General features: G+C 43.6%; 1 protein-coding gene across 1 annotated transcript in view; it reads right to left on the bottom strand.

The window, feature by feature from the left end:
- Positions 1 to 3016: 3016 nt before the first annotated feature.
- ADAMTS18 (ADAM metallopeptidase with thrombospondin type 1 motif 18) overlaps positions 3017 to 24724 on the bottom strand; it is a 141474-nt gene continuing 119766 nt past the window's right edge. Inside the window, exons 16-22 of the mRNA XM_032389809.1 lie at positions 21682 to 21823; positions 18960 to 19086; positions 15690 to 15894; positions 12759 to 12944; positions 11154 to 11366; positions 8940 to 9087; positions 3017 to 3328 (exon numbers count right to left, since the gene is read on the bottom strand). Of these exons, the coding sequence (XP_032245700.1) occupies positions 3213 to 3328; positions 8940 to 9087; positions 11154 to 11366; positions 12759 to 12944; positions 15690 to 15894; positions 18960 to 19086; positions 21682 to 21823 (1137 nt within the window). The 3' untranslated portion in view covers positions 3017 to 3212. The remainder of the gene's footprint in view (positions 3329 to 8939; positions 9088 to 11153; positions 11367 to 12758; positions 12945 to 15689; positions 15895 to 18959; positions 19087 to 21681; positions 21824 to 24724) is intronic.

Genomic DNA, 24724 nt, shown 5'->3' with positions numbered 1-24724 from the left:
TTCTATACACAAATGTAACTTAGGACTAAAGATAAAAATCATCTTACTGATGAGAAAATTCCATCTTTGTCTTAAGCTTAGTGATGCAAAACTGAATATTCCTGAGGAGCTCTGAACAGCTCCCCTATTCTCACTGGGGAATTTTTTTCCAGATAGGAATTGTGTAAACCAATTATAGTGACTATTTTCAACTAAAATGAACAATTTAAATGCTTATATTATTTATGGAGCTCACTTTTATGGCTACCTCGGACAAAATATGTGATCTCTCAGAATCCCAGAGTCCTCATCTGCAAAGGGAAAAAAATAGTATCTTTCTGGGGCGCTCGGGTGGCTCAGTCGGTTAAGCGTCTGCCTTCGGCTCAGGTCATGATCTCAGGGTCCTGGGATCAAGCTCCTTATCGGGCTCCCTGCTCAGCGGAGAGCCTGCTTCTCCCTCTCCCTCTGCCTGCCGCTCTGCCTACTTGTGCTCTCGCTCTCTGTCAAATAAATAAAATCTTTAAAAAAAATAGTATCTTTCTAACTAGAGTCCTGAGAGGATTAAAAGAAGTAACATACATGAAGAACTTGGCACCGTCTCTGGCACCCATTAAACACCAAACACTAAATATATGATGGCTGTCATTAACATTTTATCACCAAAAGGCACAAGGATACCTTCTCTTCTGCTATTTTTTGTGCCATCTATTCTATTTTTCATTCTTAACCAGTTTTTTTTTTTGCCAAATAGCAATTCATATAAAAATCCTCTTAAATATATTTTAAAGACCTGCATGTATAAATGATCCACATATATACACATACATACACACACACACATATATAGGACATATTCATGTACATATATATGAGCACATGTGGAGGGGAAAATATATATTCAGGTCAACTGGACTGACTTTGCCCAGATTGTTTTTATTCTCTACTGGTGTGATGATTCCAAATTTGGAAAACCTGAAACAATTGCTTTTTAATTTGTTTTTTCTTCCTTTTCTCCCTCCCCTCTTTCTTTTTGCAAAAGGATTTCACCAGAATGCCATTCAAATGGAAAAAATAAAGGAGAAAGCCAACTACGCTTATGGTAGGTTTATCTAACTTGGATGATTTCCATAAATGTTGACAAAGCATTAGAGCAGGAAAAAATAACTCTGTATCTCTATAAGATGCTAAATACATCCTCCATCTCACCCTGACTTTTGGTGGTTTCTAATTTTCTCAGACACAAGCAAGAAAAATCAATTAATGAGTATTTTATCTTCCCAACTTTTCATTGAGAAAGTACTGAGATTCCTATTCAACATTTATACAGTTAAATGATCTTGGAAGTAACTGACCTCTACCTTATTCAAGAACTTAACAAATTTCACAGATAAAGAAACAGAACACTTTATTATAAAACTTATAAAATAATTAAATATTACACATATATTTTGACTTTTCTCTATAACCCATTGTTTTATTCAACATTTTTCCTCAGAATTAATATCACTTACAGAAGCAAGTGAGAACACATAAGAATAGGCTATTAATAAATTAATTTTTCCATAAAATAATAAAATGATCATTATATAAAGAAACAAATAACTTGCAATTTTTCAGAGGGCAAAGGGGTGGGTGATGTGGAGCTGTGTTTCTGATATAAAATGGCCACTACTCTAGGCCAAGCCAAGTGGATTGAGAGACTATTCTAATTATTTCTCTGAGATTCAAGAACACATGATTTTAATTAGAATGGGAACAAAGGATGCTCTAAATTTAACAAACCACTGTCTAGTTGGTTGTGCTGAGCTGGCAAATCCCTGTTTGAATTGAGACTTTATAAAGCAGTAAAATTGGGTTACATTCATCAAAGGAATTGAGGAATAGAGTAGAATTATATAAATATGCCCTTTTTAACCACATCTCAAAAAATTACAGAAGGACTCAGTCTTGTAAGTTACTCTGGTTTTGGCAAAATAGTGTGGTATTTTCCAATTGAGAACAATTTTAAGCTCATTAGTGCCTATCAACAGCTGGCTTCTGATGACTGAAAATATCTGAAAGATTATAAAATATTCATCGAAGGATGTTGGCTTATTATGATATATTAATATTAACTTAGCAAGATGGGTTTTTCTATTGCCACTCTTTTTTTCTTGTTAACTAAATCTTAGGGAAAATTTAAACATGACAGTTGGTAGGAAAAAACCACAAGTGGTCTTTTTAATTTTCCAAGCAGCTCTGACAGTATGTAGGGAGCCTTATAAATGATGGTCTACTCTCCTTCAAAACACTGCTATTTTGCTATTTAGCTCCTCCTAGATTTTTTACCACAAATGAACATTTTACCAATTCTGACTCCCAAAGAGCAGACTAGAGGCTCCCGTGGACTTGTTCAGCTAGCACCAAAAGTTACGAGGTTGATATACTGTGTAGGACATCAACATTTGCCTTTTATGTGAGTTTGTGGGCTTTTTTTTTTTGAGTCTGAGTTTCAATTAAATGCAGATCTCAAATAGTCCATGTTGCCCTGTTTTCAGAATATTCCTCGGAATACTTTTCAAGTTGTGAATTTTAGTCTTGGAGACTTTCCAGAAGCGGAATATACTCTAAACAAAATAATAAAAACAACACACGCACACTAGATAAACCTAACATGAAGCTTGCTAGTCCAGCAGCAAGCACAGTTATGAGCACCATTTGGCTTCCTGGGTAACTGCTACTCTGGGCTGTCCACAGTGTCAGGCCCACTGGGAGCTCCAAGTAACAGTCAGGCAATGGGTTCCATCCACATTTGATGGCTCCAAGGCTCCGTCTTTGACCCGAAGTCTTCAAGGACCCTTTCGACACAGATGTCTTTGCATTGGAACCCTTGAAGTTCAAAGGGAGAGTCTCTCCCAACATTGACCAGATTCTCACTTTGTCAAAATGAAAACGTGACGTCTGTCAGTGTGATTCATCACTTCTTTCATTGTAACAGTGCAAATCAAAGTTATTTTGTCTTTTCTTTTGGAAGTCCATTTTGTGCTCGCTTCCCGTTTTCAAGTGCTTCAGAGTACCATGTGCTTTGGGGAAGTGGATAAGGGAGCCTGTCTGTCCTCGAGAGCCAGCTCCACAGATTCTGCTGCAGTGCATGGCTGGGCTGCAGGGTTTAGCTTTCAATGTGAATCGTCGCTGGTCTCTCCAGAGGCGAGAGGGAACAGCCTGGCCCTCGGGTGTTGGGGAGGGTGTCTAGATCAGCTCTTCCTCGTGCATGACTTGCAGCACTGTTGACCGTAAAATTTGTGGTTGCAGACACCATGTTGAGGAACTAGGTGACACCAGCTGAAGAAATCTACACAGGATGGATCTTCTGCAGTGAGAGAAAAAATATTTCACCCCTTAGGAGGAAGCTTAGCCTTTTTCTTAAGGTGAGAGCCTACGGGTCAAAGACCTTGGATGCACCTGCCTTGTGCCTCTGAGTTCTGCTCCTTATTCACTAGGACTTTGCTGGGAGGGTTGGGGATGCAGGATTACGACATCAAAAGGGATTAAGATCCTTAGCTAAATGTTAACGGGAGGGGGGAAAGTGGATGTTAAAATGTCAAATCCAGCCAGAGATTCATGTCTGATCCTCCCAAGAGCCTGGGAGCCACCATCTTGCTTCCCTAGCACAGCATGTGAGGAATCCCCTGGGGACCTTGATACACCACTGCTTTTGATTCAGAGGGTCTGGGGTGAGAGCTAAGGTGCTGTTGCTGCTGCTTGGTCCACGGAACCTTACTTTGGGGAACAGGAGGCCTAAGATATCGGGAGTCAGCACACCTGCAGTTGAGGCCCAGCTGCGATACTCTAGGTCGATTTAAATAAATCTCCTAGCCAATTTGCAACTGAGTGAATTTAAGTCAACACCAGTCCTGACTTCTTCTGTTGACAGATGGGATTATGGACTGGGAGCAGAACGTTGTACATCAGGGATTCTCACCCAGAAGGGCCTCACTAGACACAGAAGGCATGTGAAATTGTATGTAAGATTTTCTTTATAAAAACCTCAGTGCACATTTTAGGAGTCAGGGCCTTAGTCATTTTACTGGATTCTCAAGGAATTTTGACTTCAGAAGTAATTTATGGTCTACCCTCTACATGAGTAAGTCTTCTCATTCATGGTTGGAAGTGTTTTCCCCTTCCTCTATGCAAGGCTCAAAAGTCACTTTACCTTCACCTTGCCCAACGCCCCCTACGGCCCACAGGCACCCCACCCACCCCCTTCCAAAATTATCCTTACGTAGCTCTGCTTTGTGCCCTTGGACATGGCATGCCAGGCTCTCAGCTCTCCTACCGATTTGAATCCTGCTTCTGATTCAGAACTGCCTACAGTTCCTTCCCCCTGCCTTGGTTCTTCTGCCTAAAATACAGCCCCCCACCCATCTCATAGTAGCCCCACTGATCCTTTGGATAAGTCAGTTCATGTCATGTCTCAGCCCCAAACTCTCCCTTTGGCCCTTCCATCCACCCAGAGTGAAAGGTTTAGTTCTTACAATGGCCGACAAAGCCCTAGGATCTGGTTCCCCCACTTCTGTTTGACCTCATCTTCCTCCGCTCATCCTCTCCCCCACATGGGACACCCAGCAGATGCCCTAACATGCCAGGCATACTGTGGCTTCCCCCAGACATCCAGACCCCTTCTTTTAAGTCTCTGCTTGAAGGTCACTGAGAGTAGGGCCTTCCCAGACTCCCCCAAACAAGCAGCGTGCTCTGTGGCCTCCCTACTCCCCACCTTGCTTTATTTTTCTACCTTGGGTCTATCAGCACTCATCCTATTCTGTGCTTACTGTCTGGCTCCTCTCTAGAATGTAAAATCCTTGAGAGCAGAGGTTTTGCCTACTGTTTTCATTACTTTCTTCCCAATGCTTAATGCCTGTCACAAAGTAGCTGCTCAAGAAATATTTGTTGAAAAAATAGTTTCCCTGTAACCCTCATGGCTGAAACAACCAATATGAAACCTACAACGTCTCAACTTGGGTAGAAAGGTGAACTCAGATCATTCTTTTTTCTTTTCAGTAACTCCCGGATATAGAGTCTAGAGAACTTTCGGACAGGTTGGTAAAGGTATGAGAGAGAAAAGAAAAATCAGTAATGATGATCAGCTTTTTGCCCTGAGCATCTAGAAGGCCGCGTACTGATGCAGACCATCATGGGGGCAGGGGTGGGGCCCCAGGAGAAGATACAAGTCAGACGTGAGATGAACACCCGTCTAAACTGTTTGCCTATGTATCTATATTTTCATCTTCAATTATTTTTAATATATACTTGTACAGTGTCTTCTATCCCAGCCAATTAGCACGTAGCCTAATCAATCAGAATGTACGTCTGAATCCGTTTCTATTTAAATTGCCGAGATTATCCTATTGATGCAGTGGAAATACCGCATCAGGATAAAAACCGATCACTAAAACCATGGTCCTAACTGTACTGCTGTATCGACACTTACTCCTTTTGAGTTAAGAATGGGATTTCAGCTGGCTTCCGCAGCTTCTGCTATGAGCTAACTTTAAGTCAGGAAGCAGAAGGGAGGTGTGTCAATGTGCCATCAAGATGGGCACTGTGTTTGATTATGGTTATTCTCATAGCTGGTGATTTGAGCTTCTGTGGTCAGTCACGTATTTTATGTATGCTATTGAGGATGACCTTGGTGTCCTCTTTCTTTGCCTCACATCCTGCAGGCAAACAATTGACAAATACTATACATGAGCTCAATTTTCAGAACATACCAGCACCCAGCCTCTCCCACTACAGCCGCTGCTCTAAGGGAACCTTCTCCCAACCAAGAGTGGACAAATCCTCCTTCCGCTCTGGGCCCCTACGCTCTTCTCTGTGTAACTGCCAGGGATCTTCCCACAAGTCCAATCCCACTGGCCCTCTGCTCCAAGTTCTCCATCAGCTTCCACCTCACTCAGAGTTAAATCTTACGTCCTTATGAAGACTGAAAACGCCTCCAGGACCAGCTTCAGCTAATCACCTAACCCCTGTCCACTTTAGACATCTGACTCCAGGTGTCTTGCTGTTCCTTGATCAGATTCACACATTCCCACCTCAGGGCCTTTGCATGTGCTGTTGCCCCTGCCAGGAACACTCTCCTTCTAGATACATACACATAGCTCACCTTCCTTTAGGTCATCTTTAGGTCCCTGTTTAAATATCACATCATCCACATCATCCTTGCCTGACTAGTCTACCTAAACCAGTTTTCCCACCCCCATCTTCACCCCTCATTCTCATTCTCTATACCCTGCTTCAGTGTTATTTTCTACTTTATTATCTGACATTGTATATTTATTGATTGGCTTCTTTGTTTGTTTCCAGATATAAAGTGGAAACTTCGCACATTTTGTTCACTCTTCTATCTACAATCAGACACCAGAACAGCTCACGGTAAGAACTAAATAAATGTGGAAAAATTGAAGCATCTTACTTAACTCTCAATGATCTTTTCAGGTAAGCATTATTTCTCCATTTTATAAATAGTTCAAAAGCTTGCCCATCCCGCCCCCTCTCCATGTGAGGATGTGAGATTCCATGAGGAGTAAACTTACTCATATTGGGTGCTGCTCATCCCCCACTGAATCCCCCTAGGCTGCAACCCAGGCCTCTTCCCGACTGTGTCAACAACCAGTCACGATACAGTGATGAGTGAGGTCACTGCCCGAGGCCTCCCTCTATTCTGAAGGTTTACACATAAAATACGCACAATGCCAGCTCATAGGATGTTCTCCCAAAGTGGAGATCCAATGAAGACCCAGGTAAAGCATCCCATAGTGATGATGGCATCAAGTGAGGGCCCTAGACTGGTTTCCAGCATGGGTGGGGGTCTGAGGGATGGCACACCCACATGGCTGTCCTCCAGGACAGGACGATGCCAATCTGGGCAGACCTGTCTTCTCTCAACTCTTGGAGGGGAAGACGGTGCCTCAAAAGCCTGGCCCATCATGGGAGTCTCAGAACATTCCAAGAGCTCTTCCCTAAAGCACCAGGGGTTTGCTTATTGCCCACTAATGCTTGTAGAAACCCCAGTGTTAGAAAACACACTCCAATTCCACCTGTGGTCACCCTGCCAATGATCTAAGAAGGAAGACTAACCCCGCAGTAATTTGGGCATGCCACTCTCCCCGCATTTGGGATGGAAATGGGAGGAGGCCTCCAACTTGCAAAAACCATAGGCCCCATTTTGGCCAAGAAGAAATACCCAGGCTTGTGTCTTTCATATCTGCCTCCTTACTTTACTCCTCTTCACAAAAGAGACCTTAGTCAAGAGGCATGGAAAGACATCCTTCTTCTAATAACCCTTTCTCATACCACCATCTTTCACTGGCCCCCTCCCTGCAACCCATGGAGAACTGACCTCCACTATGACACTGGTAACACTCCACCACTCTTATCTGTTGTTGTATCTTCCTCCTCCTTTGAGACACTGACTCCTTGTAGCTTAAGAACAGGATATTGCCTTGTTCTTTTATCTCTAGAAGAATGCTAGGGATATATAGCAGGTGCTTAGTGACCTGGCTTTGAAGGAAGTAGAGAACCTCACGGTACTTTACAATCTTCCACTTAACACGCATTGAGCATCTATGGTGTGCCAGGCGGGGTGCTGGATGAACAAAATAGTAACACCAAAGGCCTCCCCCCGATCTTGGATCTAACCTATGTCTTGGCTCTCCCCACCTAGCACTCGTACCCAGGAGATACTGCTGAGCAATTTTCATGGTCAGCCCTTGTCCTTAAGCCTGTCTCAAAGTACCTAGGGGGCCTGTACTTCTGATTCTTGGCATGTGTGGGTTTGTCTGGGGCCATCTGACTGAAGGGGGGCGGGGAGGAGAAGTCACCAAGGGGGAAGAAAGGAGGAGACAGTTTGCAAGTACATGACCACTTACTCAAAAGGTGTATTTCTTCCCCCATAAGCTTTCTGCCAAAAAAGGCTGCAGGTTTGGAGAATTCCAGCATTGCCTTAGAAGTGATGTGGCTCTGAGCAGCGGCTGTATTACTAGTTCTCTTATCTCCTGCAAGCCTCAGATAAGGAAGGAGAGAGGGAAGAGGAGGGAAAACCGATGCCCAGAGCCTGGAGCTACGGCTCTAGGATGCAGATAAACAAGGGCAACAATTTAGAAACGCGAAGTGGTAGGGACAAGGGAGAGCCAGTGAGTCAAAGTCCCGAATCTGATTCACCACAGATTGGAAAGCACAGGGTAAGAAACGAAACAGTCTTGGAAAAGCCGTGATTGGATGAAAAGAAAATGCAGCAGGTACATGGTGGAACATAATTCTTTAGCACAAGGAAATCTGATTGGGGGGAGGAGATTTTTCCTGGTGTGTTTGTCAGATTACTTTGAAGTAAGTTGGGCTAGTGAAACAGTGTAGTTCACTCAGATAATTCAATTTCCCATTTTCCCATCAGCACATGCTACACTTTGTTAGAATGGCCTGTAACTAAGGAAACAGCAGGTGTGGTCCTGGGACGATGCACATTCACTGACTGACTGCAACTTACCTGCCTCCCTAATTAAAGTGTGAGTTCCAGGACAATTCCCCTTCATGCCTACATTCCCCCGATGAGTGTAATCTCTGGCACATGGTGGTTACTTTTTCATTTTCTTATTTAACTGAAACAGTGTTAAAAGATGGACTTGCAAAATGACTATTTCCCCCTTTCAAAGTAAGAATTAATGGCTAACAAGCCTTATCATAGAATAAAATGTTCCCTGCATAGGTGTGCAAACAAGATCATTTTGAGCAGAAACCACCCCTGATTTGTGCCTTGTACACCCGTGCGGAGCACTGTTCACACAGTGGTGTGAATGGCACCCCCTGGAGTTGTTGCAAGGATAAACTGTACAACCAAACAGGATTTTGAAAAATTCAAAAACAGGTTTTTGAAAAATTCTCTGAAGACTAGTAAAACTGACTGGTGTGTGTGTGTGGGGGTCCTTTACCTCTCTTTTCAGGAGCTGGACAGAAGTTTGTATTACAGGCTCTCAGCACTGGAGGTTTCTGATGGAGCAGACAGGTTGAGGAAGGCCGGCCCTGCTGAACACAGTGGACTGAGCGGGTCTGGACACCCCCTCCGCAGGTCACCGTGCACTGCAGAAGAGGGAAAGAGCTAGGAGTCAGCAACACTCAGCTGGAGGTTGTCCTTTTGGAGGTCAGTGATGTCAAATAGAAGGGATCTCCAGGCTTCATGCCACGACCCGGGTGCCCTGCTGATGAAGTGGGGATTGGCCAGAGCCCAGCACGTGTGCTCACGTCCACAGTCTAATACACAACAGCCATGTGATCTGATTAGAAGGGGGTCTTAGGCAAATGCTATATCTATCTCGCCCCAGAGAGTGTGTCTCCAGTTCAGTGACTCATAAAGAAGAGAGCTTCCAGAAATACAGAAGCTGCCATAAGGACGCCGAACAAATCATCATAGTATTTAAAGAATTCCAGATAATCTCTGCAGATGCAATAGTGGGGGGCAGGGGATGCTTCAGAATTAGGACAGCGAAGAAATACTACTTCTGAGACAGCTTTGGAATCCTGCCCTCGGTGCCCGGCCAAATTCTGAGTTGGCACGGTGGGTGTGGTGCTTCCTAGAAGTCAATGATTTCACTGTTCAATAAAAAAAAAAATAGATGACTATCAACTGTATTTTTTCCAGACACACAAAGATATTTTATAACAAATGAAATATCAGGAAAATTTTTTTTTGCTTTTAAAAATTCACTACATTATTTTATTGCAGATAGGCGAAGTGTTCATCTTGGACAAGCATCTTTATATGGACTGGTATTTGGGGATGGAAAACATATGAGTTTTGGATTTAACGCCAAGAGCTAAAAGTATACAGCTGTAGGACTGTTACCATCTAAACCAGGAATTGGCAAACTTCTTCTGTAAAGGGCAAGAGAGATAGTAAATATTTTCAGGTTTGTGGGCCATGTGATGTTTATCGCAACCACTCAAGTATGGGCGATATGTAGACAAAAGAGCATGGCTGTGTCCTAATAAAACTTTATTTACAAAAAAATAGGCAGGGCTTGGGGGGGGGGCGCAGATTTGGCCTGCTGGAAATTGTTTGCTGCTACCTGATCTAAATAATCTTAAAATGAAGCAATTTCCAAATCTCTTAAAAAAGACAGTAATAAAATTTGAAAAAGAAGTCCATAGTGATGTAAATAGCGTGTAGCCGATTAGAGATACACAATCACACTAGTTTCCTTTGCTTTTCTTCATGGTTTAGTTCTCAGATCCTCCCCAACACACACAGGCACACACACGCATTATATACACATGTGTATGTATGTGTACTTACAAATACATTGGCACGCATTGGTGTATACAGACACATATAAATACACACATTCTACGTTGTGTGTATTTCCATGTACTGACACAAATCTATAGGCCTACATTTGTGCTTGCACATGCCCCCACCCAGCCCCTGTGTTTAATGATGGGGTGGGCAGCACTTCTCAAGCCAGCAAGTTCTGACATCTGTTGGTTGGAAAGGACAAGGACCACAACACAGCTTCTCTCTCAGACTTTGCTTCACACACCAACCCAGCCAATCAGAACCAGACCACTGTAACCAAAATTTTATCCCAGTCTTCTGAGAAAAAGGGTGCCTCGAACATCTAATGGGTTTAAGAGCTGGGGGGGGCGGTCCTTGCCTGAATTGACCAACTCGGAGCTTTCCCTGCTTCCTCTACAAAATAGGGACAAAAATACCCACGAACAAGGCAGTTTCAACAAATGAATTATTACATCATTCAGCAACATGACATAAAAACCAAAGGAGTCAAGGCTATGAGCAATGTTGCTAGAATACAGAAGACTCTCGTGGGGATTTTGAGAGCAGAGCAATAGTGAATATTTGTTACCATGTGACCAGCCTGGTCTAAGTGCTTTATATTATCTTAGGTGCTCATGAAAAAAATCAGCTCTTCAAGACATTATCATCTTGATTTTCTAGCTGTGAAAGCCGAAGCTCACAGATGACGGGAGCAGCCCAGGGCCACACAGGTGATGAGACTGGCCAAAGATCACAAGTCGTTCAGCCTCCGGGACCTGAGCTTCTGGTCTTTCCATTTGGACAAGTCCCCCACAGCAGCCACTGGTGGGCTGCCCCCGTTCTGAGAATCTCACTGAAATCTGCGGGTGCTCACCTGTTGCCATGGTGATGGATACCATCCCGCTGCCACGCCCAAGCCCGGACGGGCGGGACAAGCCCCTCGCTGGCAGGTTTCTTCCAACTCCAGGTTTGGTTTCTTAATATTGCGGCACCTTCGCTCCGGGAAAGTGATGAGCTTTCCCTGGAAGGACTTCTCGCTGCATTTCATCTCCCTCTTCCTCACACCCAAACCGCAGGTCATCGAACACTAGGAGCCAAGAAGGGGGGCGTTAGGTGTGCAGAGCTCCACGGTCAAGTCTGCGGAACAGATGCACCATCCACGTGAAATTCTAGGAATGGGATCATTGCAGGTGAACCACAGGTACTCAAGGATCCTAAAGACAAGGCAACCATGTCCCTCATGCTACTGCGAAGAAACCAGAGGGTAGAGAATTCGATTAACCGTCCCAACGTCTCAGAGCTTGTCAGCACCATGAAATGAGGCAAAATGAGACACTGTCCAGCAGCGAGGCTCTGCTGGGGTAAGCGGCTAGCTCAAGGTCACACCCCAAGGAAATACTGGAGGTAAATCTGATTCACCTGTGCATTTAGCCATTAGGCTATAACATCTCAAAGAAAATGGGTGGGAAGAGAGGTGGACGCATTGCTATGTGGGTTACCTATCATTTAGACAGAATAAAAGGACACCGATGGCCAGACCCAAAGCCCTGCCTCTACCGCACCGCACCATCCCCACTATTGACCTGTTCTGCGTCCCGGCCTCTGTCTTCCTCCCGGTACTGCGATCTCCTCCAGAGCAGAGACCCCTGTCCCATCAGTTACTGGGGCAGACTTCAGGCTGGGCTCCTTTTCTCACATTTCCTCTGGCTGTGCATGCACCCGAGTTTCCCAAGCCAGAAATCCAGGAGACATCTTCACGGGTCCCTCTCCCCTCCACCCACAGATGCCCGAAGGTGACAATGGCCTCCTTAGGAACTCAAGAAGAGTCTGCTTCTCTCCACTCCTGGAACACTCCTCTTCCATCCCAATCACAGCATCTCCTGGTGGGCGCCTTGCCTGTCTGGGGGGCTGCCTGCTTTACGTTGGATTGTTCTAGGTGCTAAGTGGTCCCAACACAGGGGCCCTGGTGAAGTTTTCGGTTTCTACCACCCCCTCACCCCACTGTATTGGTTGTGTCACCTTCTTTCCCCTCGCCCTCGTATGGGGCACACCTTCCGTCTGAAACCAACCTTCCCCCCAACCCCACCCTTGCCCAATTCTTGCCCATCCTTCAGCCTCACACTCCCCGGAAAGTCTCTCCTGACAAAGACTCCCCCTGGTGGCAGGGCTGGGGGACCCTGAGCTCTACCCGGGGCATCACAGACCCCCACGGCAGCACTCCGCACCCCTACCCGAGCTGCCATGCACACGCACGGGGTGGAGCTGTGCACCTTCACACCCAGGCACGGGCCCGCTCAGTGCGACGGGTGCTTCGTCAGGGTTTGATGAAGAGTCCGGAGGGAAGAACAGGTAATTAGTAGGCACCTGCTGTGTGTGTGTGGAACGAGGAGGAGGAGGAGGAGGTGTGAGCCTCTGGGGGCTGGTGGGTGAACTGAGCATTCAAACACACAAGCCAGCGATACTAACTCGCAACTCCTACCTCACTCCAGGAAGACACAACCCACTGCAGCCGGGTGTTCCTGGGGCATCGTCCTAGCACACAGCCCTCCTGGGACTCGGGCCTCGGGATGCTGGAGCACAGGGTCTCCGGGACGTTCTCTGCCGTGGGGGAGCTTTGGCATAGGACTTCACGCTTCCTCACCCCTCGCCCGCAGCTCTTGGAACACTGGAGATGGAGGGGAAAAAAAAAGTCATGTGCATGCTAGTTTCAAATGATTTTCTTCAGGTGAACGCTGAAAACTTATTGAGGTAGTCAACAAACTATATTTAAGCTTTAAAACCAAATGCCTTATACTCAGTAGGAGAAATCTTTCCTCTCTCTAGAGGCCTTAAATGCAGGTTAGCATTCACCTTCACCATCTGAATGCCCAGGGGCTGCTGGTTGCCCAGGTCGGAAGATGAGGTTCCCTCTCCACAGCATCCACGATTACTGGGAGAATGGTACGGGGCCTGCTCTTTGGGGTAGTGGTGGCTCGCTCTCTGGCACAAGCCTGAATTGGTCTGGGCACTTGGCTAAGGAGGATTATTGTGCATCTGACAGGAAGTGAAATAGATGCACACATAAAATAGCAAGAGACCGTGACGTTGATAAAAATGGGTGCAGGGTGTCCAATTCTTGTTCCTACCCATCTGCTGCCTGGGGGGTGGGCCCCATGCTAACTAGAGGGGAAGAAAGAAAGAAGCACTCGGTGAATGTCTGTGAATGAACCTGCTTGATGGGCCACTCCTGCAGTCTTACTTTCTTGCCCTTCCCAAGAACTCTGTGAAACATACGGCGGGGGGCGGAGAGGAGAATCTCCTCGCTTTCAGATGAGTAGTTAAAAACTTGTCAGGGTCGCTTGGAAGCTGTAGGCTCCAGGTCTGGATCTGCCCTCAAGGGACATGTCCCCTCCCTGGCCTTGGTTTCTGAGAAGAGCCATATGAGAGGTGCCCCTCTTGCCTCGGCTCTTTGTCAACATGCAAACATCTAAGCACAATTCCAAGCCTCCTCCAAGGATCAACAGGACTTCTGGCTCTTCACATCCTTAAGGGAGAGGGATGATGGGGACGATATTATCATAATCTGCAAACCACAGCAGCAGAGAACATTTATGTAATGCCTTCCATGTGATGAGGCAGGCATGCTGACTTGTATCCACAACCTTCTACCTACCAACCCTCTGAGACCACTGCTATTGTCCAGTTCTCCAGAAGGGCCATCTGAGACTCGGAGCTTAGAGAACTTGACCAAGATCAAACAAACAGCTGTTACGTAGTGAAGACAGGCAGACAAGTTTGTCTGGTATGAGGCGGGGAGATGTACCACTAACGCATATCATCATTCATTCACATTCAAAATTTCTAAATGGTTGACCCTTCTTCAATAGAATTCTTATTTTATGTTTTCCTGGTTTTTTTCCCGTTTTTTTAAATTATTATTTTTTTAAGAATGATGAGACATTTTAAAATTGCTTCCCAGAGGGTTTCAGAGACATGGTCTCTAAGGGAAGAATAGGTTGAGGTAACAAAGTTTGAGGGACTCCTTTCAAATTTGTCAGGAAGATGTTCCCAAAAGGACACGTTTTTGGTCTTAGTAAACAACAACGAAACAAAAAACCAAGGACATAAAATACTCTCAAAATATTTCCATGTCAAATTTAGGGCAAACTCTGAACCAAAGCTCCTTTTCATGAGGTCACATTTGGAACTGCTTGGCCCCCCAAATCTTTTCCCCATGCCTACCACACACATTTGGCTAAAACAGCCCTTTGAATTTTCCTCTTGTAAAGTGTACCTCCTTACTTGCAGAAAAAGAGACCGGACATAACACCATAGCCTATTTAGATTGACCTTCTGCTATAAATAATTATGTTCCTTCATTTTAAAGCATTGACCAATGCATGTCAAAGATACTCTTTCCCACTGCTAGCTCCTTATTCCCCTACCAGAGTTGTAACATGAAAAAAAAATCTCATGTCCTATAATTAAAAAAAAAGCTTTGATCTGAACTCTATTGGGGATGGGGCAGTACACTGCAATCCTTAATCAGAAATCAGTGCTCCAGGATAATGTTCCCTAAAGGAAAGCATGGCAGAAATGTGATCGCGGACTTCTCCCTGGCTTCACAGTTGGAACCCCTGCCTCTTTTTGATGATTCCGTAAAGCTGGCTTGACCTCCGTGGTTTAGCAGAGGCTGGGTTACCACGGAGCAGAATTCTCACCGTCAGCATGTCTTGGACCAGATAAATCTTTGTTTTGGGAGCCGTCCCTGACACTGTAGGATGTTTATCTCTACCAAATAGATGCCCATAGCATCATTCCTCCATGCTGGGACAGTGAAAAATGCTTCCAGACACCACCTGAGAGGACCTCGGACAAACCCAGCCCCCACTGAGCACCTCAGGGCTGTGAATGGTGGGTAGGTCTGTGCCTCTTGTGACTTTATAACTTTCTACCTTTCACTGGGAGTTTGTGATGATAGGAAACTTTATACCCGACTCCCCTCTGGATCCCTCCAACACCACGGCTCTTTCCCCTGAAGCAAGAGTTGAATATCCTTCCTACGCCGCTTTTTGTATTTGTGTTTTCTATTTGCTTTAGAGAATTCAGTAGCCCTTTCGTCTGCCAATCCACCGACACGCAAATCCTTCCTAGCTGTGCTCATGAATCTAGCCTCAATGGCCCCCATACTCTACTTTCTAGACTTCAAAGGAAGACTCTGAGCTGTGATGCAGGGGCTTCCAATCTGCAGGTTGCATAAAAATCACAAAAAAATACAAATTAAAATGCCTCGTCACATTAACTCAGTGTGATTCCCGGGAAAGCATAAATAGCTGAGTGCCTCATGGAGAGCAAGGACACCACCCCTGTTGCTGCCACCGTCTTTGTCCAGAAGGAACAAGGCTCACGACTCCGGGTCTCACCCAGTTACCTGAGACCAGGGTCCAAGGCTCCATTCCGGTGGGCAGGCATGGCTGTTGCAGGCTTGCACCTGTGTGGGCGTGCTCACTGGGCAGAGAGAATGCAACACGGCTTCCTCCTTCTGGAAGGGCTTCTTCTGGACACACTGGATCTTCCTGCTCTGCTGGCCCCCCGCACACGACCGGCTGCACACACTCCATTCGCCCGGCTTCCAGCTTGCAGTGAAAAACCAGAATTACTTCCAATGAGGCTGCGGCTTTGCATCACCCCTTCCAAAGCAGTTATTGTATAAGCTTTAACCACCTGATGAAAGCCTTGGATTGATTTTAGAACCAATAAGGGCGACTCCTAGCAACTATTTTTCTATGGGTTTCGAAGCCTATGCAAATGGGGTCCAGTGAGAGGGAGTCACATTTAATCAGCACACCGTTCTGGGCAAAAACACATTCCTGCTCTCTGCAAGGGAAGAAACATGTGCCATTTGGAAACCTGAGCGATTCATTCATTCGGCCAAATCTACTGGGATCTTCGCTTTGTGTCATGGACTCTCCTAGGCATCGGGGTTGAAAAATGGACGAGGCAATGTTCTTTCCATTAAGGAGCCTACAACACAGTGATGAGGTGGATATGTGAACAAATAAGGACAATACTATGGGATGATGGCTATAATAGACGTTAATACAAAGTATGGTAATGAGACTGAGGGGAGAATGATCAATGGGAGGGGAGGGGGGTGCACATGCATCATACATGCCTGCAGGAGGGAAGGGCCCCTTCAGCAGTGGTCTTACAGAAACTATTTCTAAGGAGGCAGTTCCCCCAACTATTCGGTTATTCTTCAACTTCATGGATGAGTTAGAGACACAACCTTGCGTTCTTTATGGAAAGATTGCCAGACCACATTTTTCACGGTGTTCTGAGACTTGGTGTGCATGTGAATGAACCTACTAATCCTTTCCAATGACTGCATTTGACCAATTGATAATCTAGGATTGGAAGGCCTGGCATAAAGATCCCCCAAAGATGACCTTACACATTTCAGTCATAGGAGTGATGTCTAAGACTAGTTTACCAGTAGTCTAAATCTCATTTCAAGAAATAAAATCTGAGACCAAATACATTTTTTGTTTTACATTTGCATTTCTGCCACCTTTACCAGTCCTGTAATTTTTTCCCCTGGTTTCCCCCTCCAGCCCGATGTGTGAAGTTAAAAACCTTTCCTTTCGTCCAGAGAATGTGGCACATGAGTTCTAGACGATGTTGTTCTAAAACACTGCATAATTCATATTCTTTTAAAGAAAGAGAATACAAAATAGAATAATTCCGTATTTGTGTAATTATTTGTGTCTTGTAAGATGTAAAGGAAACATATTTATGAGATTATTAATTTCACCATTTTCCTATAAAGATGGCATTTTTGTCTAACCAATTCAACTTTTTCCTTCATTCGACAAATACGATGAATCTGTTAAAGTACAGAAAGAGCACACCAGGTAGACCTTTTGCATGCCAGGCATGCTTCTGCATCCTGGGGCCCCAGGCTCACTCCCCGTCTGTCCTCAGTCCCTAGCAACCCCACCTCAGAGCCCAGCTCCTACACTGTCCGTTTCCACCCCCCTGCTTTTTCGTACACGCCCTCTAGAGCACATATCTCACCGCCTCTCAATTACTTCCTTACACACCCCTCTTTTCCCCTTGATTGTGAGTTCACTGGTGGCACGAAGTACAAGTTCTCTGGATCCACACTGTCAGCCCAAGGCTGGCATCCAGTAGGTGCATACGACATGCTTGTTGCATGGGAAGATAACGGAGTTAGATGGGATGGATTCCTTTGTCCTTCTAACTCGAATAACCTAAGACCTTATTTCCAGTATATGTCCCTGAAGGTCCCATTATTCCAACAGGAAAATACAAAGATATAAATGATAAGGTGGAGAAGAAAGGAAGGGAGCAACGGATCCTGCCTGTTCCACCACTCCAACCCTGCAGTCACTGTGAGGGCTTTTCTGTTTTTAAATAGCCAGTAACTGGTTACTGCACAGTATTATTTCCACACAGGGTCATCACAGAAGTTCTAGCAGTCAGGCACAAGCTGGGCTCTCTCCCTTTCCTTGCATGGACATATGAAGGGGGTCTGTGTCTTTGCTTGGCAGAAACAGCCAACAATGGGAAGGAGGCTTAAAATCACAAAACATCAGCTTGCCATTCAAGCAGACTCACAATTACACACACACACACCATCTAAAGAAGACATTACTCCACAGGCATCAATAACACTGTCTGGTATTCATATCTTAGAGCCACCGGATATCTTTTAGAATCAGATATTTCTTAGCAAAATGGGAAAAACCATGGAAGCCCACCAAATTTCTTTCTACTCTTTGTGTTCAGGACACAGCTGGTTCCAGATTCTTGGAGAAAAACGAGGTGGACAACAGGGCATATGGGATTGGTGAACAGCTGAAGCCCCAGACAATGAGAACCACTGCACTATTACAAGGAAAAAATGCATGTATGTGTCTAAAAAGATTGTGCAATATAATTGCATCACCACGAAGCAAACACTACTTATTAAGATGATCTGAATCATTAGGGAACACAACACTGCTTTAGAAGGAACTCTGCCGATTCTCTATAAATACATCTGGCAGAAGATAAATCACACAAAAGACTCCATTCGGCTGGGAAGATTATTTAAAATTAGCGTTCAAACAATAGTGTGGCTAAAATCCATCCCCAAAACACACCCACCGAGCTCCCCATAGAGTGCCATCATCAGAAGCGGATTACCACTTGGCCTCTACCTCTTTCTTTTTATTTTGTGTCTTGCTACTGTGTAATTTGCATTTGGGGTTTCATGGTCTGCCTAGTATTATGATTTTTAAATTCTTGGATGACTATATGAAAGTTAAGCACACAACTACATGTAAATCTAACTAATATGGCATTTTGTATTATTTAAATATCTGTTTGATTTAGTTCAGGGGAGGCTCTATGTAAAGATTAAAAAATAAAGAATAAAAAAAAAAGATACCTTAAAACCCCAAGGTTAGGCTTGCAATGCTGGAGTCAAATGAATGTCTAAAGCAAATCTGTGTTTTTCCAGTTATATATTTTAACCTCAATTGTCTTCTTTTCTCTCTTACTTTTTTTGGGCATTCTCTCTCTCTCTGGGTCACTTGTGAGCAGAAGCACCAACAGTGGGTTTTAGTTTTCTCATATCAACAAGAAGAGCATGCAAGTACACATGGTACCAGAAAGACATTTCCAGATGACTTACTAAGCAGGGCAGGGGAAAGCATTGCATATTTTGGGTGCAGTTGCTGGCTTGGTTCTTGCATTGCAGAACGAGGAACTGACTTGAGTGTTTTGATCTCGTAAGCAAATGGCCTTTACACTTATGTAACCTAATAAGACATCAAAAGTTACAAAGTGAAAATTACAGATAACCAATTCAATTTCAGTTCCAAGTGCAGCTTGACTTACCAGGGTTCTGATGTTTTACTTAAGATACAGAGTCTAAATACGGTGTTGAGAACACCTCCCATCTGCAACTAATTTGAATCCCATTTCCCCCCGAGGTAATAGTTTTCATATTTTAATAATTTGAATGTGTAGCTTCTTAGTTTTCAAGACCACTATGGATTCTTGAACCATGAAGTGATAAACACAACCTTTTGAAAACAGGGTGGCTATATAGGGGAACATCCCACAAACTTGAACTCACATTGCATCCATCTATTGGAAAATGTTCTTCAAAGAAAAACCTTTGGTAAATTATGTGTGGAAACTCTAATATCCTACTTTTCCATGAAGCATCTTCTACTTCCATAAGAAATAGATATAAACAAAAAGCTGAACTCTCTGAATAGGGATTCATATCTGTCAGCTAGGACTCGGGGCTTTTGGTTTTTGGGGCTTTAGTGACACTTAATGCCTGGCTTGCAATGTTCGTCTCCGGACTTCTCATCAGAAGCATGTATTTTTTATGTGTGTGAATAATTTTGTCTGTCAGCTCTCCAAATAGGAATGCTGCTGCCTCTTTGAATTCTGTTTGTTTATATTTACATGGTACTTTTCCTTAAAATGGAATCTGAGAAACAATGAAAAGTTACTCCTGTGATAATGATTAGGTGAAGGAGGTGTGCCTGGAGGAGGCACTTACCAAACACTAGGATTCCCTAGAGTTAATCGTTTACTTCCATTTATTCATTTCGACTCTCCTTCTCATATGCCTTGGACACACTATGGTCTGGAAGTCACATGAAGGGATCGCTAAATCAAGGCAAGGGGAGGATCCCACAATGCACTTCTCCAGCATCCTCCCTTTGGTTGGACTCATTCGCCATAAATGGAAAATAGATTGAATCTCTTTCCTTCCCAAAGAACAGTACTCTCCCTGGAATACCAGGAAGTTATTGCAAATGATCTCAAAAAGCATTTGATACATGAAACACTGCTTGTAATTTAAGTGAAAAGGAGCATATTGTAAACATGTATCAATAGCATGGTTTCTGTGCCGTAAAAAAATAATATAAAATGATCTGTGTGGGTGTGTCTGAGAACATGTAACACACGTGTCTTTATATTTGCATAAGAAAGTGATAGAATGACACAGACAAAAGTATTAACATTGGCATGTGCTGATTAAAGGATTAGGGAAAATTATTTTTCTTCTGCATAGTCTATTGCCTTTAAAATGTGTATTACGAAAAATGTATTACTTTTTTTGGTAATTTTATGTTTTCTTTAAGTATAATTAACATACAGTGTTGTATTAGTTTTGGGTGTACAACGTAATAACTCAACAATGCTATGCGTTCCTAAGGGCTCAGCATGATCCATGTGCTCTGAATCCCCTTTATTTGTTTCTATAAAAATGTATTACTTTTCAAATATTTAATATTTTTTTCAAATATTTAATATATTTAACAAAGAAGTATTTCCTCGTGTTTTGTTAATTAGCATGAACACCTGAAGAAGTCTTATAGACTGAAGAATTTCTTCGTTTCCTATATTTCTGCTCTCTGTGTCTGGGTCAAGATGCCCCACTGTGCTTAGGGGGATGGACACATTTGGGAAACCCACTGTCACCAGATGCTCTGATAATGAGAAAATGTGTAGCTAACCTCCATGCTTCAGTTTTATGGATCCATTTATAGATTTTCATTCTTCTTCTCACAGGGGCAAGGGTAACAAAGACTGACTTACACACAAATACATGATATTTTTGGATCTAAATAAAATGCTTGCCTTCTACTCACTGAGAGGACAGCTGTTGTTTTCCCTCCCTTAGGAGGGTGATTTCTCAGATTCCCCACACTTCCCTCCTGAGAGAGACTTTGCTGGCCTCTCCCCTGGGGGACGGGATGACACAATACCTGCGTTTCAGACAGACGTCTTACGTTTGCCTTGCGCGTGTTCTCTCTGGGTTAGACCCTCCCTCCCACAAGCCTCAGTGGGAGGTTCTTACCAACAGAAAAGTCAGGATAGGGAGAAACTAAACTGTAAGCTGAAAAGAAAAATATAAATAAACAGGTATTTTGTCAGGGCGCCTGGGTGGCTCAGTTGTTTAAGCATCTGCCTTCAGCTCGGGTCATGATCCAGGAGTCCTGGGATCGAATCCCACATCGGGCTCCCTGCTCGGCAGGGAGTCTGCTTCTCCCTCTGACTCTCCCCCCTCTCATGCTCTCTATTATTATCTCTCTCAATAAATAAATAAAAATCTTAAAAAAAAACAGGTATTTATCTATTTCGCCCCATAAATTCAGATAGGTAACCTTTGAGTCCTGGTTATGAATGACTTGAATTTTCTGAGACTTGGTTCCTTTCCACATAGGAAAATCCTTAAAGAGGACAATAATATTTGCTTTTTACAGGGATGGTTCCCATAAAAGGCAGTTCTTTTGTTGCTTATTTAAATCATACAATGTAAAGAGGTCTGAGATTGAAGAACATGTTTTGAGAAGAGACTTGGAAGGTAGAATTGGAAAATCAACTACCTGCACCACAAGAGAGAGAGCACGGAGACTGCACTGTGGTCCAGGCATGGCTGTGCCTTTTTGAGGCTGGCTGAGTTCCATTCGTGACCTTGGGAAGTGCATACTTCCAAGCTATCCCCGGATTTTTGCCTTGCATCAGGACCTGGACAGCATAGATAGAAACCAGAGATGAAGAGACAGGTCAGACCCTGGAATTCCAGAAATCTCACTGAACATTTTAAAGATATTTGTATGACATTTTGACCTTAAACTTGGCTCACGCCGTTGTTCCCAAGTGTGTTTTATGTTGATTTCAAGTTTTCCCTTGATACTTTAAAATGTGTATTTCCATATCATCAAAGCTGTGATTTAGATGGATGCTAAATAGGGAAACATGACGACTTTTGCTATAAGCCCACTACCCTCAACTCTATGTATATCCATTAATAAAGCAAAAAAAAAAAATTTTTTTTTCTACAATATATTGAAGGCAGTAAGGTTATATTATGAGGTCTCGACCTTCCCATTACACTTGAAAGCCTAGCATGGGACTAACAGAGTGGTGCCTCACAGATAATGGTTGAAACTGAATCTACATATATATATATTTTTTCTTCATTTTTAATTTTTTAAATTTATTTTATGTTAGTCACCATACATCAGTTTTTGATGTAGTGTTTCATGATTCATTGTTTGCATATAACACCCAGTGCTCCATGCAGTACGTGTCCTCCTTAATACCCATCACCAGGCTAACCCATCCCCGCCCTCCCCTAAAACCCTCAGTTTGTTTCTCAGAGTCCATAGTCTCTCATGGTTCATCTCCCCCTCCAATTTCCCCCGCTTCATTTTTCCCTTCCTACTATCTTCTTTTTTTAACATATATTATTTATTTCAGAGGTACAGGTCTTTGATTCATCAGTCTTACACAATTCACAGTGCTCACCATAGCACATGCCCTCCCCAATGTCTATCACCCAGCCACCCGAACCCTCCCACCCCCCCACCACTCCAGCAACCCTCAGTTTGTTTTCTGAGGTTAAGAATATATATTTTTAAGATTTATCCCGGGCCACAATTTACAATCCTTCTCCTGGGTGCCAGTAGAAGCTGGGCATGAGGGAGGAACTCCAAAAACCATAGAATACCCCGCTCAGAGTTACCTATCATCAATTTTAGAATCCAAGGAATTCCAGTAGGATTTCCAAAGAGAATGTGTCTGTCAATTTTGTACCAGGATGAACAGATATGACAAAAAGAAATAGGACCAGAAGTAGGGGTTGCTAATGTATATACTGGAATGGATTTAATCTCCAAAGGACTTAGGATACATGAAAAGATGCTCAACATCACTGATCATCAAGGAAATACAAATCAAATTACAATGAGATACCACCTCACACCAGTCAGAATGGCTAAAATCAACAACACAAGAAACAACAGGTGTTGGCGAGGATGGGGAGAAAGGGGAAGGAACACTTTTGCATTGTTGGTGGGAATGCGAACTGGTGCAGCCACTGTGGAAAACAGTATGGAGGTTCCTCCGAAAGTTAAAAATAGAGCTACCCTATGATCCAACAGTTACTATTATTTACCCCACGAATACAAAAATACTAATTCAAAGGGATACATGCACCCTGATGTTTATAGCAGCATTATCTACAAGAGCCAAATTATGGAAACAGCCCAAGTGTCCATCAATAGATGAATGGATAAAGAAGATGTGGTATGTATATACAATGGAGTATTACTCAGCCATAAAAAAGAATGAAATCTTGCCATGCAATGACATGGATGGAGCTAGAAAACCTTATGCTAAGTGAAATGAGTCAGTCAGAGAAAGACAAATACCATACGATCTCACTCTTATGTGGAATTTAAGAAAAAATGAGCATAGGGGGAAAAGTGAGAAAGAGGGGCAAGCCAAGAAACAGAGTCTTAACTCTAAAGAACAAACTGAGGGTTACCAGAGGGGAGGTGGTGGGGGTGGGTGAAACAGGTGATAGGGATTAAGGGGTGTACTTGTCCTGATGAGCAAGGGGTGATGTATGGAAGCACTGAATCCCTATATTGTATACCTGAAACTAATTATTACACTGTATGTGAACTAACTGGAATTTGAATAAAAATTAAAAAAAAAAAAAAAAAAAAGGACAAGGACTCAGGATAAATCTGACCCTATAAGGTCTGGCCACTAACATAAGAGCAATCATGTACTGGCACGTCCCACATGTCAGGCCCTCTGCTGGGTATTTTCTAGGCATTATCTCAAAACATTCCTATAACAACTCTTCAACATAGCTGCTCATTTTTTCATTGGAAAAAAACTGACAAGAAAGAACTTGTACAGGATCACACAGGTGACTCTTGAATAAGCTTAAAATAGAATGTAGGACCGCCAACCAAATGTGCCTAAATATTGCAATCTATCACCTTGTCTTTGGGGCAAACATTATTTGCCTCCCTTCCTGATGCTCTCTTTTCTTAAGTATTGCTTTTCCTTTTTTCCTCTTCTTTTAATCTCAAACATGAGTATAAATAGCTGTTTCTCTCCCACCCCATGAGTCTTGTGGAAAATTCTTTACCACTAGGACTGGGCATTCATGCCCCAAAAGCAAAGCAGATTTCCAGTTAAAAATAGGAAGCCCTGGCTCTTTCTCTGTCTGGTGGGACCCACTTCAATTAGGGCTGCGTGGGTGGCAGCTATTCAAGGACCTTCATTACACCAACCACTGCTCAGGATACTACAAAATGGTTTCCACTTGCTGTTAGTTTCAACATCTCCAGGAATATTATGGCTTACTCCGAAGATTCCATGGTGTGAACATCATTTGTTGTACAACAAAATGAATACTTGGTGCCTCCCAGAAACAACCAACATCCTGACAGATGGGTCTTTGTTCCCTTCACCCCCATCCAAAACAAAACACAACAGGTAATAGTACCATTAAAATGGACACATGCCAAATTCTCCTTAGTCACCAACAAAAACCTCAAAATCAAGGTCCTAGAGGTCTTACTTTTGAAGACCTTTCTAGTCTTTTTCTTCTTTTTATAGCTATGT

This window comes from Phoca vitulina, unplaced genomic scaffold (assembly GCF_004348235.1).
Source record: "Phoca vitulina isolate PV1807 unplaced genomic scaffold, GSC_HSeal_1.0 scaffold56, whole genome shotgun sequence".
NCBI lineage: Eukaryota > Metazoa > Chordata > Mammalia > Carnivora > Phocidae > Phoca > Phoca vitulina.
The sequence above is the reverse complement of the archived record's forward strand: the minus strand, read 5'-3'. Positions and strand labels throughout refer to the sequence as shown.